The 20,712-nt window shown below is 50.3% G+C and overlaps 2 protein-coding genes and 1 long non-coding RNA gene across 5 annotated transcripts; 1 reads left to right on the forward strand and 2 right to left on the reverse strand.

The window, feature by feature from the left end:
* Nucleotides 1-421: 421 nt before the first annotated feature.
* LOC134558901 (ovomucoid-like) lies at nucleotides 422-5,715 on the reverse strand. The gene is made up of 4 exons (XM_063413214.1): nucleotides 5,092-5,715; nucleotides 3,089-3,120; nucleotides 1,731-1,858; nucleotides 422-562 (listed from the first exon to the last, which is right to left on the reverse strand). Exons 1-4 carry the CDS (start codon nucleotides 5,144-5,146, stop codon nucleotides 517-519), a joined length of 261 nt encoding a protein of 86 aa, XP_063269284.1. The 5' UTR covers nucleotides 5,147-5,715; the 3' UTR covers nucleotides 422-516.
* Nucleotides 546-10,575, forward strand: LOC134558902 (uncharacterized). Its single transcript, XR_010082427.1, has 4 exons — nucleotides 546-974; nucleotides 1,560-1,671; nucleotides 5,013-5,129; nucleotides 9,464-10,575. It is a non-coding gene; the product is annotated as an uncharacterized LOC134558902 (long non-coding RNA).
* Nucleotides 10,576-11,452: 877 nt separating this feature from the next.
* Nucleotides 11,453-20,712, reverse strand: IL12B (interleukin 12B). Of its 3 annotated transcripts, XM_063413213.1 has the most exons (8): nucleotides 20,056-20,208; nucleotides 17,847-17,931; nucleotides 16,343-16,618; nucleotides 15,508-15,625; nucleotides 14,312-14,505; nucleotides 13,442-13,584; nucleotides 11,836-11,951; nucleotides 11,461-11,734 (listed from the first exon to the last, which is right to left on the reverse strand). In XM_063413213.1, the coding sequence occupies exons 2-8, from the start codon at nucleotides 17,929-17,931 to the stop codon at nucleotides 11,731-11,733; spliced, it is 936 nt and encodes a 311-aa protein (XP_063269283.1). In that variant the 5' UTR covers nucleotides 20,056-20,208; the 3' UTR covers nucleotides 11,461-11,730. The 3 variants fall into 3 exon arrangements, with proteins under 3 accessions (XP_063269282.1, XP_063269281.1, XP_063269283.1); XM_063413212.1 differs by lacking the exon at nucleotides 20,056-20,208 and adding an exon at nucleotides 20,503-20,712 and having other exon boundaries at nucleotides 11,453-11,951; XM_063413211.1 differs by having other exon boundaries at nucleotides 11,455-11,951.

Genomic DNA, 20,712 nt, shown 5'->3' on the forward strand with positions numbered 1-20,712 from the left:
ATGGATGCAATAAATTCTCTAGAAAGTTCACCATGGAGGGAAAAAAAAAGTGAATGTTTATTTTAATAAACAAGCACATTGAGTAGCTGAACAATGTACAGGAACCAGAACTGTACAGAGAGGAGTGAAAAATAAGCATTTAAAATTCAGCTACAAAACTGGGAGAGTCAAAGCACTGCCAGAGAAAGCTGAACCCTCTGGGAAAAAAATATCTGCTACTGGGTAAAGGAAGGAAAACATTTGATCAGTGAGGGGCAGAGACTCGGGGCATTGGCAGAGGATTTGAACTTCAGCCATGGAGACAAATATCTAACAAAGGGCTCGTGTGAGCCATCAGGAACAGTTCTGCTGCAAGGACAGGAGCATCAGCCCCAGCTGTGGGCACAGAGAGGCAGCAGCGAGAGCAGAGCTGGCAATTCTCCTTGGCCTGGGTTTGGCACGGGAGAAATCCGGTTTGGACGAGGGAATCCCGGGAACGGGGCGGTGCGGAGCCGTTCTCAGCAGCGGCACGGCTCCTCAGCAGGCCCCCGCCTGCTTCACGTGCAGGGCTCCTCTGCTCCTCCTGCAAGGAAACACAGACACGGCCCTCACAGTGGAAATGATGCCCTCAGTTTCAGCTTGCTTATTTTCTTATTTTCTTTCTTATTTCTTATTCTTTTCTTTCTTATTTTCCAGATCCTGCGGTACAAAACTCTGAACTTCACATCCAGTGTGAGCCAGTTCTCCCAGCTCAGTCACACCAAACAATCCTTCTGCAGCCCCAGGACCAAGGGCACCGCTGCAGCCTCAGGCCCAAAAGTGCAAACAGCAGGAACTGAGGGGAGCAAACTGGGAGGATGGGACTGCATCCCCTGAAGTGTAACTGGACAGTGAACCCCAAAGTGTGGATGGACCAAAATTTAGAAAAGTGTGAAAACTCCTGACTCTGGGTCCATCTTGGGTGGAGCCATGGCCAGGCTCTTGCACTGCCCAAGGTGAGTCCTTTGAAGGTCTTCTACTAAATTCCTACTTTATTCCATAAACATTCACAGCAGCCATGAGGGCACTGATCTGCAAAAGCTTTCCTTGCAAAATTATGTGTTTTACCCATAAACCCGAGATATTGCCAGTACCACTTGTGAATTTTTGTGTGGCCTGCGTTGGGTGCAGGTGCTTTGTCAGGCCTGTGTTGCTCACTGGACTCTTCCCCATCCAACTTTACCATTTCTGCTGGAGTAGGAGGCTGCTCACACAAATATCAGGGTTATATTTTGGTGACCAAATCTTACAGTACCTGCAGCAAGTTCCTCACACAAATAGGAATAATTTTTTAGTGTTCGACTTCACAGTGCCTGCTGCAATTTCCTCACACAAACACTTGGGTCACTTTTTAGTTCCCTATTTTACAGGATAGGAGGTTGCTCACACAAATATCCAAGTAAATTTTTAGTGTCCAACTTCACAATCCCTGCCGGAACAGGAATTTCAGACCTGAATATCTGGGTCATTTTTTTGTCCCTGTTTTACACTTCCTGCCAGGACAGGGAGTTCTCACCCAAATATCACCATTTATGTTCTAGATCAGCTGGGCGTTATCAGTGGGAGGAACAATTATTGTGTCAAGGTAAATCGAAGGAGCAGAGAAGTGACAGCCCTAAAAAAGCCATCCCTTCTGTGGAGTGGAAATGCCAGGTAAGCCAGCCCCCTCCAGCTTTTGTCCCCTCAGGGGTGCCTGGCAGCTCGGTACTCACAGCACAGCCTTGCAGAAGGAGCATTTGTTGTTGTAGGTTTTGCCGTCGGAGCCGCAGAAGGGCTGGTAGAGCCTCTCACAGTAAATGGGCCTCCCCCTCTCCAGCCTCCTGTACTCGCTGCAGTCCACCTGCAACGGGGCAGCCTCCAGTCCCACGGCCCCCAGTCCCACGGCCCCCAGTCCCACGGCCCCACAGCCCCCAGTCCCACAGCCCCCAGTCCCACAGCCCCCAGTCCCACGGCCCCCAGTCCCACGGCCCCCAGTCCCACGGCCCCACAGCCCCCAGTCCCACGGCCCCCAGTCCCACGGCCCCCAGTCCCACGGCCCCACAGCCCCCAGTCCCACGGCCCCCAGTCCCACGGCCCCCAGTCCCACGGCCCCACAGCCCCCAGTCCCACAGCCCCAGTCCCACAGCCCCCAGTCCCACAGCCCCAGTCCCACAGCCCCCAGTCCCGGGAATGATGACCAGACCGAGGCTGGGGCCAGGGCTGGGAGCAGCCCAGCCAGCCAGGCCTCACCACCTCTGTTAGGAGGAGCCCCAAAAATGAAACAATCCTGCTCAGAGGGGGGAGTGGTGCTGCCTGGGACAGGGGCTGGGCAGGAACGGGGTCCTGGACAAGCACAGCCCCAGAGCAGCCGAGCGCTGGGATTTTTATTATCTGATCTCATCAGTAAACTCAAGTGGGATCAATTCACCCTCAGCCTTCCTTGGACACTTCAGGGATGGAATCCAGCACCTCCCTGGGCAGCCCTCCTGTGCCTGACCGCCCTTTCCATGGAGAGATTCCTGCTGAGTTCTACCAGTGTGGGTCCAGCTCTGTGTGGGGATGAATTTTCTCTCCCCACCACTCTGCCAGGGCTTTCCTGCTCACCCCAGGAAGGATTTTTATTCCTTGGGTTTTTATTGATTTTTATTCCTTTTTATCCCTTATTTATTCTAGACATTGACCCCAGGATAGTCAGAGAGAATTAAAATCTCCAGGTACTTGATTAAAAACCTAAAAAAGTCTCATAGGGTCATCATCAAATAAATATTTTTTTTTAAAAAATCTAGATTTCTCTGGCTTAAAAATTGTCCTTGCCCAAAATGCCAAGCAGGTTAAAACATCTGGAATTTGTCAGGGCAACTCTATGGAAACCCCATATCCCAAACTCAGGGACTTTCACTGAAATCTCAATAAATTGGCAGCATTTAATTAAAGTTTAACAAGTTTATTTTCTCACCTCATGCTCATATAATTATAATAATAGATAATAATTATTATATAATTATTATATAATAATATATAATAATTATAATATTATAAATTTTTTACCTCATATTATGTATTTTTATTCAAGAAAGAGGAAATCACTCACCTCATTCTGTGGGGCAGCATCTGCAGTGAAAACTGAATCACAAAAGAGAAAATGGAAACCCACAGTTAATGAACACTCGTTAATTAACACAGTGTTAATGAACACTCAGGTGCACACCAGGACGACTTCACTCAGCAGCCCCGAATCCTTTACCTCCCTGAATGTCAACACTGACAGAGCTCTGCAGTGTTTGACACGGCCCAGGTGGCAGAACCCAGTGGATTTTGGTGCATTATTTACCTTAGAGACTCCTGTCACCTGTTGGAACAGGAATGGAGCCTTTGTCCACCACAAACCCACTGACAACCCAGGAGTCAATATTATATTTAATGTTCATAATGTTCTGTTTAATGTCCAGGATTAACTGGTGGCTGAGCATGACTGGGGTTTAATTCCTGAGTTTATCAAGAGCTGCGTGTGGCAGTGAGCAAACCTCATGTCCCTTTTGTATGGGTGTTTTCTGTCAATAATGAGGATTAACATACAATAGGAACTCTGAATAACAATGATAATATGATTTGGCTCATAATCCCATTTAGGAAGTGTTTCCCTTTTTCCAATATGGATTTGAAGCTGCCTGGTTCCTATTTTTATCACATTCCTGTGGAACAGGAGCCCTGTTCTCAGGTGGGGCTCCAAGGAGCTCCTTCCAAACAGTGCTAATTACGCCTCCCACAAAGTAATCACCTCCTTGGCGTGGCCCCACGCTGCTGACACATTTCTTACTTTCTTTAGGAATGTATTTGTCCCTCTGCTGTCCCAGAATCATCATCCTGGGCCTTACAAGGAGACATTTCTGCGCAGAAGGAGCAGGAATGTGTTCTGGAGCAGAGCTCTAGCACTTGTTTCTTGCATTAAATTTGGATTTTTTTGATCTTCAAAGGTTAAACTTTCCACAAAAATTTCCTTTTATAAACCTGTTTACATCCTCACATCAAATATAAAGAAAATGAGCAGAAATAAAGCTCCAGGTCAAGTTTCCCTCTCTGTCACCAGAGGTTGGACTGAGAGTTCATTATTCTGGAATTTGATTTGATGTATTCCACTTCCCCCCAAATATTCAGATGTTGTTTTTTCTCTGGTAACCTTTTAGGAGCCACTCTGCACATGGGAGTGAATACAAGAAAGGTGTGGCTCAGAAAATGTTGATTCATGAAGTTTTCAAGCAGACAAGATAAACCAGAAAGTTCAAGGAAGAGATTTCCTGGAATTCTAATGGAAGGAATATTTATTTCTTTTCCTGCAGTTAATGAAACACTGAAGGAATTATTTCCATCACATTTCATTTAAACTGCTGTTTTTCATAAGAATTTTGGGGTTGAGACAAATTTTCAAGCAGCCTTTTCAGAGCTACTCAAAAGGTCCTTTTGTTTCATAATTTTGCATTTAATATTTTCATTATTTTGCTTCTTTAACGTTCATAATGCTTTTAAATGTCTCGACTACCTGCAGAGGTGTGGAGTCTTTCAGTTATTTTAAATGCACTTATTTTTCTCTAAAAATATTTTTTTACTGCAAGTTTTCAGTAAAAATAAAATTACCAAGTAAAGGCTGAAGAAATTCCTCCCAGATCCCTATTTTTTAGAGCAACCTGTCCCTCAAATCTCTCTGCAGCCTGGAAAAATAAGATTAAAAAGCTGTGATTGCTGCTGTTTTATGTGCCCCGAGCATCACCAGCTGTCCCCTTGGTCAGTTTTGCAGGGGAAGGACCTTACCAGCTCCCAGCTCCCTTCTCAGATCGAAATTTAAAAATAAATTGATAAAACCGGGTGGTTCTGAGCCATCACAGCTCTTTTGAGACGCTGATTTACACCCAGCAAGGAGCAGCTTCCACCCACCGCAGCCCCAGCTGGGTAATGCACTATTATGGTGATAAATAATAGGATTTTACATAGAAAATTCCAATTTTCTCCCTCCCACCCAGGGCAGGAACCGCCGGAGAACACCGAGAACCTCCCCGTGTTTGGGCAGAAGGAAAATCCCGGATTCCCAGGATTACTCACGTGCCAAGCACAGAGCTGCCAGCGCCAGGAGCGCCCAGGTACCTGCGAGCCTCATGGCAGAGCCCGGCTGTCCCCGCGGTGTCCCCGCTGTGCCACGGCCCCGCGGGAGCCCTTTATAGGCAGCGGTGATGAAAGCCCGGCAATCAGCGGAGGTGTCGCCCAGGGCAGGCAGTGGGACGTGGCCCGGTGTTGATGGAGCGGGGATTGTTCCTTAAGCCCGGCCTAATGAACGGTCCCAGCCCCAGGCTCTGACTCAGGGCTGGGGCTCCGCTCCTGCCACGGGCACCCGGAGCTGAGCGCGGTTCCCAGGGAAGAATAATCCTGGCTGGGTGTTTGCCAAAATATTCATCCTGTAAGGACTGGTTCTCGTTCTTTGGGGCATTTTGGAGCTGTTTCTCAGCTGTGGTTTGGGCTGAGCTCGTTGTGGCCGTGCACTGAGCCCTGCAGCTGCTCTGGGAAATCTGTGTCCAGCTCAAAGCCCTTCACACCCAGCCCAGAGCAGCCCCCGGGGCTCCTTCTCCTTTCAAATGTCCCCAGTTTGGGATCAGAAGCAATGATTTGGGAGAGACACAGCAAAGACACCCCACGGCACTGCCTGGCCAAGACAAGAGAGGATTCCCAGCCCCTGAGAGGATTCCCAGCCCTGAGCATCCCCTGAGTGCCTGCCCAGCCAGGACACAGCAGGAGATTCCTTTGCCTGCCCCTCTGCTCCCATTTCCCTGTTTCCAGCACAACAGGAGGGATTCCTCAAACAAATCCTGCATTTGTGGTGACTTAACCAAAAGGCAACAATTTCTGTCTTTTATTTCAGAGCCAGTGGGACACTCAGGCCTGAGGCTTTATTTTCATAAATCCAAAGTCGTGTGGGGTTTGGTGGTGATAGTTTGGTTTCAAGCCATCCTTCCAGAATTGCCTTCTCTTAGTGATTTACCATCTAAACGTGCAAAAATCTCAACAGGAAAAACCCCTGCACACCACCACAACTCCCACAGTATTCCCACAATTCCCACAGCTCCCAGTGTTTCAGTGATCACCTTCCCTCACTGCAGAGTAGCCCAGGGCGTTCTCCCCGTGCAGGATTGGGGTCAGAGGTGTTTATTTCAGTAAAACAAGGGTCTGAAAGCTCCTGCAGAAAAGATTTCAATAGGTCAGGTAAGCCTTGGGCCTCTCTAACCCATCCCAAGAGGGATATGAGTAATTTTGTCTTTGAAGAATACAGGTAATTAATAAATGTTTAATTTCTCATCACTTAACACAATGAAAAATTTAAATGCCATCAAATCTAAATTGCAGGATGGGCAAAGATCTGGAGGCCTGGAATTTTATTTTTCGAATGCCCTTCAGTGGTTTTGTTCTAATTTTTTTTTTTTTTCTTTTTCCTTCATTTGGACATCTATTCCTGTGAGGCTGAGAGGACAAAAGGCAGGGCGGGGTTTGCACTGGGGTTGGTCTGGGTCCCTCTGCTTGGGGCTGTGGGTGACTCTGGGGAGCTGCTCTGGAGAAAAGCCTGGCAGGGAACAGGCAGGAGCTCACGGGGAGTGTTCAGGACATGTCCCGGGTTGATGGACGGTGATGAGCAATTGAGCAACAGGAGCAAACCCCAAACATCCCGGAAGCTGCTCCTCACCTGCAGAGTGTGAGCACACACGGCCCTGGGGATGTCCTGGCACCGTGACACTGCAGCCTGACAGATCCTGACAGATCCTGGCAGATCCTGGCAGATCCTGACAGATCCTGACAGACCCTGACAGATCTGCCAGCTCCTGACCCCGCAATGAGGAAAGGCCCCAGCCCAGTGCTCCCAGTGTCCCGTGGGATGCAGCCCCAGCCTCCACCCCGTCCTCTGGGGGAGCACAATCCTCTCTCTGCACCCCGCTCCCTTCACGTGGGGAGATTTTCCAGCTCTGCCCTCGAATTTCAGTCCACAGTTCCCGAGGTGTCGCTGGCGAGGCTGGAGCTGCTGTTCTGGGACAGTTCTGGGCTCCCTGGCAGGGAAAGGCACTGAAGTGCTGGGTCAGAGCCAGTGAGGGAGCACCAAGAGTTGAGGGGAGTGAAACAGGAGGAAATCTTGGGAGAAGGGGTTGGCTCCCTTTGGAGAAGGAGGCAAAGCCTCACTGGTGACAGAGGAAACAGGAGCCAGAGCCCTCCTGGAGCTGCAGAGTGAAAGGAAGAGGGAACACAGCAAATTGCAGGGAGAGAAATTCCAATTAGATGGGAGCAAAACAAATTTCACAACGAGAGGAGTCAACACGGAGACAGGTTACCCACAGAGATCAGTGGAGATATCCAAACTGGGTCTGTCCTAAAGCGGCCACGGAGGGCGTGGGCACCACAGTGACCTCCGCGGGCCATCCCAATGGAACTGGGTCTGGCATTCCTGCAGGACAATGTCAAACCTTGCTGGCATTTTCAGGGGTGTCTTTGTCCTCATAAATTAACCTTTGACAGAGCAAACGTGGGCAATAAAGCACCACGATGGAGTGACCCGAGCTCCTGTGAAAAAAAGTTCATTGGAAAAGAAATGTTTGGATGTGTGTAGGAATAGCTGCTTCCCAAAGCTGGGTTAGTAAGGCCTAATTGCTGAACTCATTCTGAAATTCAGTATAAATATGGTAAGTAAATAGTTTTTATTGAAGAATTGTGAGTGAGATTTTGATCTCACCAGAAACCCATGAATATCTGCAAGTTAACTGTGGAGTTCCTGTAATTTTCTACCTTTGCCATTATATCTTGGTTTTTTTCCCAAATTCTTATCCCTCCAAGTTGATCTTCTGAAGAAGAAAGAGCAATCCCATGGTGTTACATGTGGTAAAATATTGGTGTGCATTTTTCTGAGGGCGAGAAAAATTTCCCAATTGTTATTTATTCCACATTTGAGACTGCTTTTGGTTTTGGAGCCCTGCTCGGAGCACCACTGGGATGCCAAAAATGCTGCAGCAGCAGGTGTTAGTGCATGGGAGGATGTTCCCTGGCCGCATTCCAGAGCAGGAACCTGCTCGCACCCATCCGTGGAGAGCCTCCCGGCAGGGCACACAAACAGCACGTGGGAAAGGCGACACCCGCACGGTGTCACCGCGGGCAGGGAGCGCCCGCCCGGCCGGGGCTGCTGCGGCACGGCGGGGCCTCCCCTCCCCTCCCCGCCATCCGCCGTGTTTGTATCCCCAGCCCGGCCGGGGCGGGTGGCTCAGCGCTGTCCGCCCAGGAGCAATTAAAGCGTCAGAGTTTGAGTCTTGCTCAATGCGGGCTTGGAGAACCAAGGGCTGCCTTTGCTGGGCCGTGCCAAAGCCCAAGGGGGAAGGTGACTTCCCTGTGGGACACCGAAGGAGCTTTTCTTCAGCACTGCCGGAGCCCTGCTGGAATTAAAAATAAACCCAGCACTGTGGGTGCAAAGCTGTGCAAAGGCTGCAGCTGACCTTTGTTTTCCTTTGTGCCTCCCTTTGTGCCAGGAGTGTGCCCGGTACCCGCAGGCAGCTCAGGGTCCCTCCCCGGTGTCAGAGCTTTGACGGGTCTGAGCTGATTTGTCACAAAAACAAAGCGTTAATAGCTTAACCCTTCCACCGGATGGGCTTTGAACAGGACTGGTCTGAAATCGCCTCAAGATGCGATTCCCTGGTGTTTGGACTTGGTCTGTCACACCGAAGTCAATCAAACTGACATTTCAAGAGGGGTCTCGAGGTTTCTTCGTGGCTCACAACAGGGTTGGGAAACGTGCTTTGGTTTTCTCTTTATTAAAAGTAAAACGTTTCTAAAAGAGAAGCTCCAACTCAGGAAGAGGAGGGGTGGGAGGAAGATCAGCATGGAGAAGGGGCGGATATGAAGCCTTTGGAGCTGAAATCTGTGATCTCCCCCAGAAGCCCCCATTAAACATCAGCTTTCCCCCCTTCTGCTCTCAGCAAGCGCCCGCTTGCCCAGCTCCAGAGCTGAAGCTCTTAGAGAACAGCAAATTCCTACAGCGACCGATTAGTGCCTCATCAAGGACACCGATTATTTATCCGTCAAACATTCCTTGAGCTGAGCAGCACCCACAGAAAGCCCCGGGGGGAATTAGTCAGGCTCTGCTCAGAGCGGATTTAGGGAGGCGCGGTAGCAGAAAAGCCGGGGCTGAGTGATGGGGATGAACAGAGAGCTGGAGGAGCTGCCCCTTCCCACGAAACGGCGGGGCATGGAAAAAGGAGCCGATCCCGCAGAAAAATCTTGGGTTTATACAGTCGACAACTCTCCTATTTATTCCTATTCTTAGGAATAAATTAGATCTAAAATTTCATGTCAGAAGCTTGGATTTTGCAATCTAAAGTTGGTTGGGTTGTTTTTTTTCTGGGGGTGGATTTTGTACATTGTGCATCCTGAGTCTGTGCATTTGACATTTTCCCAGATTATTTCCAGGGCACAAGGAGAGGAATGAAGGAAGAGAGGCCCGCGGACTGACTGACACATTAATTATGATGTTCTTGGATGGATGGAGAATGTCAAAAAGTGATCTCCTGTGTGTGGAGCCACCATAGTGAATATTTTGTGGTTTTTATCGAATCTAGACCGAGATGGGAGCCTGACAATTCCCGGAGGAGACATTCACAGGCAAATGGATAACTGGGGGTCAAAGCCATCCTTCTGCCCTAGAGAGCAGCCACCTGACAGGGGGGCAGTTCCAAGCTGAGCTTTGTTATTTTCTGAATAAACTCAGCCTGTGGCTTCCCCCTCTGGATGCTCCCAGATGCTGCTGCCACACCCTGGGCCCTGGCCTGGTCATCCTGTGCAGCTTTACAGGCTGGGGATTTGGTATTATTAATTAGTAATAATTAATTTGTCCTGCAGACATTGAGACAGAAATAGTGTCTGATCCTTTGGCACAAAAGTGAAGAGTGACACAAACTATTCTTTAAAGATCACAAATAAGCCATATTTTCTTGCTTTCAGTGTATTTATTATTAACTCCTTTGTAAACAAGCACATACGTTGCCTTTATAGCTAAAATAAGACATGTAAACTTAATAAATAGTATCAGGACCTGTAAATGCATTATCAGCAGTTTTCTGAAATATCAGATACTTCTTTTTAAAAATTTAAACATTTTCAATGTTTAAATATTTTAAATTATCACCCATCGCTAAGACTGGGGAAAAGGAAGCATGGTTGCAATGAGAGGCTTTAATGTCAGTGATTCTGTATCAGGGGTTAAGGATATTGCAGAGAATTTTGCCCTCCTGGAAGTCAGGAGTTCTGACAGGATCCATCCCTGGCAGTGCCCAAGGCCAGGCTGGATGGAGCTCTGACCATCCTGGGCCAGTGGGAGGTGTCCCTGCCCATGGCAGGGGTGGCACAGATGAGCTTTAAGGTCCTCCCAACCCAAACAATTCCAGGATTCCATGAAAACACCAAGGTGTCAACCCATGCTTCATTTCCTCCCAGAGCTGGGCGCTCACTCTGTCAGCAGCTCAGGGGAGTTTTCCCTGAGATTCTGTGGACACACATTGCAAAGGGGGGATGAAAGTCTCTATTCCACAAGTCTGATTTCAGGAGATCATTGACATTCCCAAACCCCAGCTCCCAGCTGGGATTTGATACTCTGGGGCTGCAGTCTCAGCTGCCCTGGGGCCCTTGGGGGTTCCTGAGAAATTCATTCCCCTGCCACGAAATTCCACAGCAGGAGATGAAATTCCATGGCAGGAGATCCCTGGGCACAGCTGGATCATGGAAAATGGTGGGGAAAGGGCCACGGAGTGGAAGGAGGGCAGCTTGTGCAGGAGGTGATAAAGGCAGCTCCAGCTCCTGTCATGTTCCTGAGGGATGGGAGGAGGCTCAGAGCTGCCTTCACACCGGTGCTCCCAGTGCTCCCAGTGCTCCCAGTGCTCCCAGTGGGCTCCAGCTCCATGGATCACTCATGGAGTGTTCTCCAGCTGGGCCTCAGTGGCCGTGGGCACAGAGAGCTGACACAGGGCAGCAGGAAACACCCCCAGGGCTCTGCACCTGCAATTCCTTCTTTACTCCAACATCCCCGAGGATGAGGATGGCCTGGACACACCCAGCTGCTCAGGCAGCCAGGGCTTTCTGTGCTTCCCCTGTCCCCCAGAAATAAATACAAATAAATAATAAATAAACAAATATCTAAACCATTAAATAATGGAATATTCAAACAGTTCTTTCAGGAAGTGACTTTCCAAATAAGTTATCCCATGCAGTGATTTGAACAGCAACTGCCACCCACTGGCCTTGCAAGTCAATAAATAAATACATAAATAAATACATAAATAAATATATAAATAAATACATAAATAAACATATAAATACATAAATAAATAGAATACTAAATAGATAAATAACTAACAAATAAATAAATAAATATGAAATAAATAAAGGCACAATAATAACAATAATATGCAGGACATACAATAATAGCTGCCAGCAACCTCTCGAAATCATGTTAATGTAACATGATGGATGCTAAAAGTGTAACTCAAATCTGGGGAGTTTAGGAGCTGCCAAAATCAGGACCACATTCAACTGGTACCAAAAAAAAAAAAGTTATGGCTTCTTAAGAATCCCAAGTGGAAACTTTCCTTCTAATTGTGCTTCTGTTCTTGTGCTAATTGATTCTTTGCTTTCTCTAGGAGCTCTGTGCCGCCCTCCTGGATCCCTCACTGGTTATCTGTGAAATAACATCAGAAATTTCATTTACATGGCAATTTTCCATCAGGATTCCCTCGGTTCTCCTGCAGCAGGAGCCCCGGTGCCCCGGTGGGTCCGTACCTGCAGGGCGAGGACTCGCTCCAGGACGAGAGGTAGCAGCAGTCCCTGGCCTGCACCCACACCTGGGCTGGCCCCGGCGCCGGCAGCTGCACCGACTGCGCCTCCGTGTTGTACTCCTGGGGACAGCGACAGCGCCTTCAGCACGGCCACAGCGCCACACAGAGCACCCAAGGGTCACTGACACCCCCCCGAGCCTGGGGTCACAAAGGCTCCACCTGCACCCAAAATCCCGGGGCTTGGGAGAGCCTGAGCTCAGCAGAAACAGCGGGAAAGCTCCAGAACCACTGAGGGAGGAGCTGTCACTGACCCCGACCCACTGAGGGGGGTCCCAAAGTGACCCAAACCCACTGAGGGAGGAGCTGTCACTGACCCCGACCCACTGAGGGGGTCCCAAAGTGACCCAAACCCACTGAGGGAGGAGCTGTCACTGACCCAGACCCACTGAGGGGGTCCCAAAGTGACCCAGACCCGCTGAGGGGGGTGTTCTAAATGACCCAAACCCACTGAGGAGATCCCAAAGTGACCCAAACCCACTGAGGAGATCCCAAAGTGACCCAGACCCACTGAGCTGAATGTTCTAAATGACCCAAACCCACTGAACTTAGTGTTCTAAATGACCCAAACCCACTGAGGGCAGCGTCCCAAAGAGATCCAAACCCACTGAGGGTATAAATGACCCAAACCCACTGAGCTTGGTGCTCTAAATGACCCAAACCCAAACCTAAACACTCATTAAGCAAAGGGGTCGTTTGTTTATCTGGGGTTTTTTCTCCTTTTCCTTCTCCCAGCACGGGAGCCCTAAACCCCAGGAGCTGCTTTGACTGGAATCCCACTGGGGCTGGCGGTGGCACAGGCGGCAGCCCCAGCCCCAGCAGTTCCCTCCCGAGGGGTGGAGGAGCCCAGATCAGGCCCCGAGCGCTGGGGAACGGCCCCATCTGCTGGTGCGGGCTGGAGCCCGGCCCCAGCGGGAAACATTCCCGGTGCTTCCACTGAATCCCCTGAAAACCGGGATAACCATTCCCTGTCTGCTTTCCTCGGTGCCGGTCCGAGCTCAGCTGCCCTGTGGCCAAGTGCTTGTCCCAGCTCTTCTCCAAGTCAAGAGAGCAGTTTGGACACACATTGGAGATTTAACCCTGTCACAGTTAATTAATTCCATTCATTAACTGGGAGTCGAGGGGAAAAGACCAGAGTCTCCATGGAAATGTGTCCAGATGAGTCACTGGTCTCTTCTGTCCAATTCACCCCCAAAGTCTGGGCTGCCCAGGTGGGAACAGTGTATGAGGAAATTCGTGTCACAGATCCTGGGGTTCTGGCTTTGGAAATTGGGATTTTCCCACACGGGGCCCTGCACAGCCTCCTCAGGAATTAGTAAACACAACCCAGCAATGCCGGGCAGGATTTTCTGTCCTCAGCTGCCTCAGGGATCTTCCTGCTCATAGACCTGGGAAAGGCTTTTGCTGCCAGGATAGAATTTGCCACTTTTGGGGCTCAGCACCGTTTTCTTTTTTTTTTTTTTTTTTTTAATTTTAGTTCATTATTCTTGCATACAGAACTTAATTTGTACTATTCAGGCAAGAAAATTGTGTCTCAAATGTTGTGTTTCTACCTCTTTGGATCTCCTTGGCCCTTTAACTTTGACCTTGAAAGTCAAAGGGAAGTAGGAGTTTGGGGTGCTCCAGGTCCTGGGGTATGTCCAGGTCACTGTTCCATTGGCGGCCACGTACTGGCACTGGGGGGGGTCAGGCTTTACTGCAGGAGAGAACACAGAATTCATTCACATTAACAACCTAATGGCAGATATTGGGGTGTTACTGGTGATGGTTTTATGGGAATGAGCTTTGGGAGCCTCCAGGTTAAGAGAGGAGTAGACTGGAGGTGTAATAACTGCCTGGGGTGCTTTTTATGGAGAATGGAGCACATTCCTACACTCAGTCTGGGTAAGATCCTTCTTTTTTTTGGCCTGGGGGTTGCCAGGGCTCTGCTGGACACACAGGAATATCTTCAGCACCTGCTGGCCTTTAATGCATTTGGGAAAACCTCTGTTTCTTTAGGATGCTGCCTCATTTTCCTGTGCCCTGCAGCCACAACCCAGAGCCCTCTTCTTGCTGTCCCTTTCTGTGCCCCTGCCGTGGCTCCCATGCAGGGATGGGTGAGGGGGGAGGCAGCCACAGCCCGGAGCAGTTCTCAGAGAGGAGCCTGCCAGGTTTTATTCCCTGGCTCGTCCCACAGAGCCCTTCCCATGCCCATCCCTTGGGGACATTCAGGGAGCTGTGGGGGCACTGGAGGTCACAGGCCAGGAAAATGCTGCTGCTTCACTTCCTCATCCTCCTCCAGCCTAGCACCCCCTGTTCCTGTAACTGGGGCTTGCTGGACATTCACAGAGCACGGGGCAGGGATTCCCAGGGCTGGCTGAACCCTGACAAAACAAAACATCAAAACAAAGCTCAAAACCAAGCCCCACTCCTGGGCTACTCACTGATGTCCCTGATGAAGAAGCTGGCGGTGTAGTTCTCGTAGAACACCTCATCAATGACCTCCAGGACGATGTCCAGGGGCTGGTGCTCCTCAGCAAAGGGACAGAAGTTCTCCCTGTGGCACTGGGCTGTGTAGGAGGTCAGGGGACCCTTGGGCAGAGCCACGGGGCTGCTGCAGGACACATCCCCCTGGGGGCTGGAACAGAGCAGGGAGAGGCTGGGAATGCTGCTGTGGCCTGGGAATGCTGCTGTGGCCTGGGAATGCTGCTGTGTCCTGGGAATGCTGCTGTGGCCTGGGAATGCTGCTGTGGCCTGGGATGTGCTCCAGAGCAGCAGCATCCTGCATTTGGTGAGGAAGGGGTTTGGGTTCCCTGTGCTTTGTGTGCTGCAGAAAAGGGTCAGTGGGAGCTGTCACGTTCCCAGAGCTGTGGGGTTCATTAATGTCACATCACAGCCTCAGCTCACCCCCTGCCTCAGCAGAAGGAATTAATGGTTAAACCTAAACCAGGACCTCTCATTTCCACCATCCCAAGGCAAGCTCCAGTCTCCTCCTTTGTCCCTTTGCCCTCTCCCAAACCCTGCTGAGGAGATGAAGGTTGAGAACCACTGGGAAACAAACACCAAAACTACCAAAGCACTGCCTGAGCCGGGCCCTGGTGCTGCTCTCAGCCACCTGAGCCCCTGGCAGCTGTTTCTCCTTGAGCAGGCTGCAGTGACCTTTGCTGGAGCACTCCCTGTTTTGGAGAACCCCCAGGAGCAGTGGGAGGCAGGAAATCCCCCCAGGGTTCCCAGCACACATTTCCCTGCAGGTTTGTGCAGGGTTCCTCAGCACAGCCCTGTCAGGGGCCCTGTGCTCTGTGCTGGGGGCAGCCTCCCACTCCCCTCTGTCTGCGAGCTCTGCTTCTCTCTGGCTCGGCTCCACTTCCTCCCTGCCCTCCACCAGCTGCTCTGCTGTTGCTTAAGTTACCCACTGGCTACTCCAGCCCACTGGGACTCATTCCTTTTTCAAGGCTTTATTCATTTCTGAGCCACTTCTGTGCCCTTATTAAGTTATCTTTGTGCCAGTAATGACTCAAAACGTGTTCAGGCTTGGAAGAGATCTCCCCCCATCTGCATGCCCTGAAACAGCCTAAAATCCCACCCAGAGGGACACCAGGAGCTGCTCTGTGGGGCTCTGAAGGGAAGGACAGGCTCTTACCCCTTCAGGCTTCTGATGGTGAACTTCACATTGGGGCTGTTATTTGCTGTCATCCAGGAACACGTGAAAATTCCAGAGTAGTTCTTTGCCTCACACTTCAAAAATGTATCCTTGGGCTCTAGACAGAGAAAGAAAGAAACCAGGAGTTATTGACTCTTCTTTGACAGAATGGCCAAGGCAGAGAGAAACAATTCACAAATTCACAGGTTCCCTGGCAGTACCATGAGGGGCTCAAGTACAGACTCAGATGAGTGAGGTTCATGCAGAAAATGCAAAAGATCCCAGGCTTGTGCCAGGGTTAGTCCTGAACGGAGAGGCCCAAAGGAGAGCCCTTCAAACCTGGGCCAGGCCCTGCTTCTGGCAAATCTCAGATCCTGGAACATCCTGAGCTGGAAGAGACCCACATGGATCATGGAGTCCAACTGCACAGACACCCCAAAATCCCACCCTGGCAGAGCTGTCCAAGCTCTCCTGGAGCTCTGGGGCTGTGCCCATTCCCTGGGGAGCCTGGGCAGTGCCCAGCACCTCTGGGGGAAGAACCTTTCCTAAAACCCACCCTAAACCTGCCCTGGCCCAGCTCCAGCCCTGCCCTGGTCCTGTCACATAGCCCTGGTTTTCCAAACCAGTTCCTGCCATCCCTCCCCCTACCAGCCTGGAGAATCCCAAATCAACCCCACAGCCCCAGTCCCTGTGCTGCTCATCAGCCGCAGCAGCCTTGACCTGCCTGCACTGCCAGCAGAGCTTCTGAGGAGAGCCCCTGTGCAAGGACATCCCCAGGTGTTCCCAGAGCCTGCACAGAGCTCAGCAGGGACAATCCCAGCGTTTGAGGCCGTACCTTTGAAGCGTTTGAGGATCTCCCTCTTCATCTCCCCCCTGGAGTTGACTTTGGCGAGGAGGAGGAGGCTGGAGCTGAGCAGCTCTTTGCTCTCCTGGCTCCAGCAGCTGTAGTTGCCGGCGTCTGGGATCTCCTTCACTGCAGCAGTCAGAGTCTTCCCTTCTTGCTTCCATTCTGAGTCCTTTTCCCAGTAAACTGCTTCCTCAGGGGTGTCACAGGTGAGCTCCATGGTGCTGGCCGGGGCCTCGGCGTCCCACTGGGTCTCTACAACAAACACTGGGAACAGCACAGCAAAAATCAGGAGCTGCTCCCATGGACTGAGCCCTTCCTCCAGCACAGCAAAAATCAGGAGCTGCTCCCATGGACTGAGCCCTTCCTCCAGCACAGCAAAAATCAGGAGCTGCTCCCACGGGCTGAGCCCTTCCTTCAGCACAGCAAAAATCAGGAGCTGCTCCCATGGACTGAGCCCTTCCTCCAGCACAGCAAAAATCAGGAGCTGCTCCCACGGGCTGAGCCCTTCCTTCAGCACAGCAAAAATCAGGAGCTGCTCCCATGGACTGAGCCCCTCCTCCAGCACAGCAAAAATCAGGAGCTGCTCCCATGGACTGAGCCCTTCCTCCAGCACAGCAAAAATCAGGAGCTGCTCCCATGGACTGAGCCCTTCCTCCAGCACAGCAAAAATCAGGAGCTGCTCCCATGGACTGAGCCCCTCCTCCAGCACAGCAAAAATCAGGAGCTGCTCCCACGGGCTCAGCCCCTCCTTCCCTCTGTCCCCAGTGAGCTCTGGGTGAATCCAGGGAGCTCTGAGGCTGCCACGCATGGAATCTAAACTGGCAGAAAATACCCAGCTCTGGGAAGTTTGGAGGTCTCCTAAATCCCTCTGGATACAGGCAAGGTGAATCCTCAAACTCAAAGTTTAATCTCAATATTGACCAACAGATTTGCTGCTTTCAGCATCAAATCCCTCCCAGGGAACCCCCAGGATGGAGATTCCTTTTAATGTAAAGATATGGGGCAAAGTCAATGAAAGAGAGGACAATCTGAACTTAGCCAAATTTTCTGATAAATTATTCAAAAGAATTGTTTATTATCTACCCTGTATTTTTACAAATGGATTTACATTTAAGTTCTTTACCAGAGGAGTTAAACTTTTCTAGGTTTTAGGTTTTACTTAGAAATGTAGTTTCTTTTTCACAATTAATGTTTCCCTTGGTTTTTTAGGGCTGTTCCCTAAGTCTCAGTTTTTGCATCCAGGCTGTGTGACCGACACTTTGAACACGAGAAGGAATAGGAAACAAAACAGTTGCTAATGCAAATATTGCAAATATTGCTGTTGGAAGACATTTTAGGATTTTTACATATTTTTACATTAACTACAATTAATTATTGTCAAACAGATAAACATATAGCCTTGGTTTAAGATACCAGAGTTAACAAATTCTGTGCTAGTGGCCACAATTATAATTCTGAAATTTTAGGTCTGACTAAGTAGAGACTTCCTCACCATTTTCCTGCAGTTTCCACTGGGCACTTTCCAGCAGGGCAGCAAAGGAAAACAAGGACAGGAAGGCACAGAGGAGGTGGGACATCTGTAGGGGACAAAAACCATTATTAAACTTCACTGAGGCTGGCTGAGCGTGCTCCAAAATCAGCCTGGGGCTGGGCAGGGTGACAAGGACACAAAATCAGTCCCAGGGAGCTGAGGAACATCTCCCCATTCTGAGAGCTCTGGGACTCCATAAAGTGGAATCTCGGGTTTGTGCTGGAGCTGGGGCCGTGGTTTTGATCCACTTGGGATTCTCATGCCAAGGCAGTTTAGGGGGGAATCCTCAGAGGGAATTGTGCCAGTGGGACTGGGCTGGTCCCTCGTTCAACATTCCCTGGGCAGGAAAAGCCCAGCTCGACCCAGTGAACCAATTCCATGAAAAAGGATAAACCCCCGGAGCTGCTGCAGGGTTTTTCTGGATTTTGTTTCCATCCTCTCTGAGGCAGTGACAGCAGGGCCATGCTCAGTGCAGAGCTGCTGTCAGCACTTGCCCGACTGCTCCAGCTCCAGCTCCAATGTCCCCTGAGCTCTCACAGTCTGAATTTCTGAACAATTTCAGGCAAAATTCCTCCTGGAGTGAGTGCCACAGCTCTGTCTGCAGGAGGGGCTGGGAGTGGAGATCACTGCTGCTGTATGTCCAATTATAAATGGATATTTATCCTGAATTTGTTCCAAATATCAGCAGAACTCTCCACAAAACACCAAACACCTTTGCCAAATATTGTCATAACTTGCATTAAAACTTTAATAACAGTCATTTAGATGCACTTCCAGATCTCTTTAAACTGGGAAATAAACCAAATTAACAGATATAGGATCTCTTCAAGAAAGAGATGGTGAATATCTATTCTAACTACAGTGAGAGGCTGTAATGAAGTGGTTTGAGTTGTTTTCTCCTCCCAAACCACTCTTTTTGTGATGAAAGGGGAGTAGCCCTCCTGATTCCTGGAGGGCAGAGTGTGTTCCTGTGCAAATCAGGTCCTGTTGCAGCTCCTGCTGTTCTGAGCATCCTAAATCCTGCTCACGAACCATCCAGTGCCCTTTGGATTTGTACCCAGCTCTTAAAGGAAGCAGGAGCTGCAATGAAGTGTCTGGGGAGTGCCCAGGAGAGGCAGCAGCTCCTGCTGTGCTCAGAGAGGGGCACAAGGCTCAGGGAAAAGCCAATTATTATTGGACAGAAATTACAGAATAACTTAGGTTGGAGAAGAGCTCTGAAATATGTAATATCCTATTAGCAGTGCACTGCATCATTACACTCAGAATTCAGGCAGGATTAGCTGGAATTTCCAGCAGAAAGATTCATTTGGCAACTTTCTGCAAGCTGCTGGTTTCTGTCACAGGAACATGAAATTCATCACCATAAACCTGAAACTGAACACCAAAACAGCAGCTCAGGCTGGGGGAGAGCAGGGGGGCTGGTCCTTCCCCTCCATTCATCACAGTTAAAACCTCCAAAGCAGAAAAGTTTCTCCTGCTTTGAGGGAGAAGCTTCATCATTCAGGTTTTTGATGAAAAGAGATGAAATTTTTGATGAAATGAGAGCACCCCTCCCCCATCTCAAAATTGTATTGAAAAATTAATCAGAACTAAACTCAGTTTCTGAGCACCACCAGTGAGTGCCTGAGCACTTCAGAAATGAGAATATTCCAGCTCCACATGTTCAGGGAATCATGGAATCGCAGAATCATGGAACAGTTTGGGTTGGAAGGAACCTCAAAGCCCCTCCTGTCCCACCCCTGCCATGGCAGGGACACCTCCCCCTGTCCCAGGCTGCTCCAGCCCTGTCCAGCCTGGCCTTGGGCACTGCCAGGGATCCAGGGGCAGCCCCAGCTGCTCTGGGCACCTGTGCCAGGGCCTGCCCACCCTCCCAGGGGGGAATTTCCTCCCAGTATTCCATCTAAACCCACTCTCTGGCACTGGGAGCCATTCTCTGTGTCCTGTCCCTCCATCCCTTGTCCCCAGTCCCTCTCCAGCTCTCCTGGAGCCCCTTCAGGCCCTGCCAGGGTCTCTGAATCCCCCTGGAGCCTTCTCCTCTCCAGGTGACCCCTCCAGCTCTCCCAGCCTGGCTCCAGCCCTGCAGCAGCTCCGGGGCTCCTCTGGGCTCTCCCCAGCAGCTCCAGGTCCTGCTGCTGTTGGAGACCCTGGGGCTGTGCAGGTGGGGTCTCACCTGAGCACAGGGCACAGGGGCAGTGTCCCTTGGTGTCCCCTCCGTGTCCCTCTGCTCTGGAGCTCGAGGGCTGGCACTGGGCCCAGGTTCCTTCACTGAGAATCTCCAAAGGATTCCTGGCAGGAAGGAACCTCTGGGCCTCACCTGAGCCAGTCCCAGCTCCTTGCAGGGCCAGGCCAATGGGACAGAACAGCCAAATAAGGGAGTCTGGCAGTGCTCCCAGCCCAAAACGCCACTTCTGTCCAACAAAAGGATTATTATTGCCTGGTGACACAGGTTACAGCTCCACGTGTGTTTACATGTGCACAGCGTGTGCTGAACTTTATGAGGATATAAACAGTGCCCCGAGGAAAACATCCCAAGAAATACTTTAATCCACTCTCAAAGAAATAATGTTAAATTTTCATTAGTTTTATCTGACAGCTGGGTAAAGAAAGGAGTTCTCACCGTTTCCTGGGCAGCCTCTGGCTGGAGCTGCAGCTGGAGGTTGGCTCTGTGATGTGGAGGAAGCCAAGCTCTGGTCCCAAGGTCTGCAGGGGACAGGGGCGCCTTATAAACGCTGCCTGTCACCACACAGCCACAGCATTGCAACACGTGGCTCCAGTTCCTACTTCACATTGGGCCACAGCTACGGCCAGAAAAAAAAATATTGGGAGT

The sequence above is a fragment of the Prinia subflava genome, chromosome 16 (genome assembly GCF_021018805.1).
Source record: "Prinia subflava isolate CZ2003 ecotype Zambia chromosome 16, Cam_Psub_1.2, whole genome shotgun sequence".
Lineage (NCBI taxonomy): Eukaryota > Metazoa > Chordata > Aves > Passeriformes > Cisticolidae > Prinia > Prinia subflava.

Excerpts from the sequence above, each read along its gene's own strand:
- IL12B (XM_063413212.1), bottom strand. The coding sequence starts at position 17,931 with ATGTCCCACCTCCTCTGTGCCTTCCTGTCCTTGTTTTCCTTTGCTGCC. Across the intron at positions 14,506-15,507 it reads ACCATCAGAAGCCTGAAGGG|CCCCCAGGGGGATGTGTCCT; the intron begins GTAAGAGCCTGT and ends GCTCTGTTCCAG. Across the intron at positions 13,585-14,311 it reads CTTCTTCATCAGGGACATCA|TAAAGCCTGACCCCCCCCAG; the intron begins GTGAGTAGCCCA and ends TCTCTCCTGCAG.
- LOC134558901 (XM_063413214.1), bottom strand. The coding sequence starts at position 5,146 with ATGAGGCTCGCAGGTACCTGGGCGCTCCTGGCGCTGGCAGCTCTGTGC. Across the intron at positions 1,859-3,088 it reads ATGCTGCCCCACAGAATGAG|GTGGACTGCAGCGAGTACAG; the intron begins GTGAGTGATTTC and ends GCCCCGTTGCAG. Across the intron at positions 563-1,730 it reads TCCTTCTGCAAGGCTGTGCT|GAGGAGCAGAGGAGCCCTGC; the intron begins GTGAGTACCGAG and ends GTTTCCTTGCAG.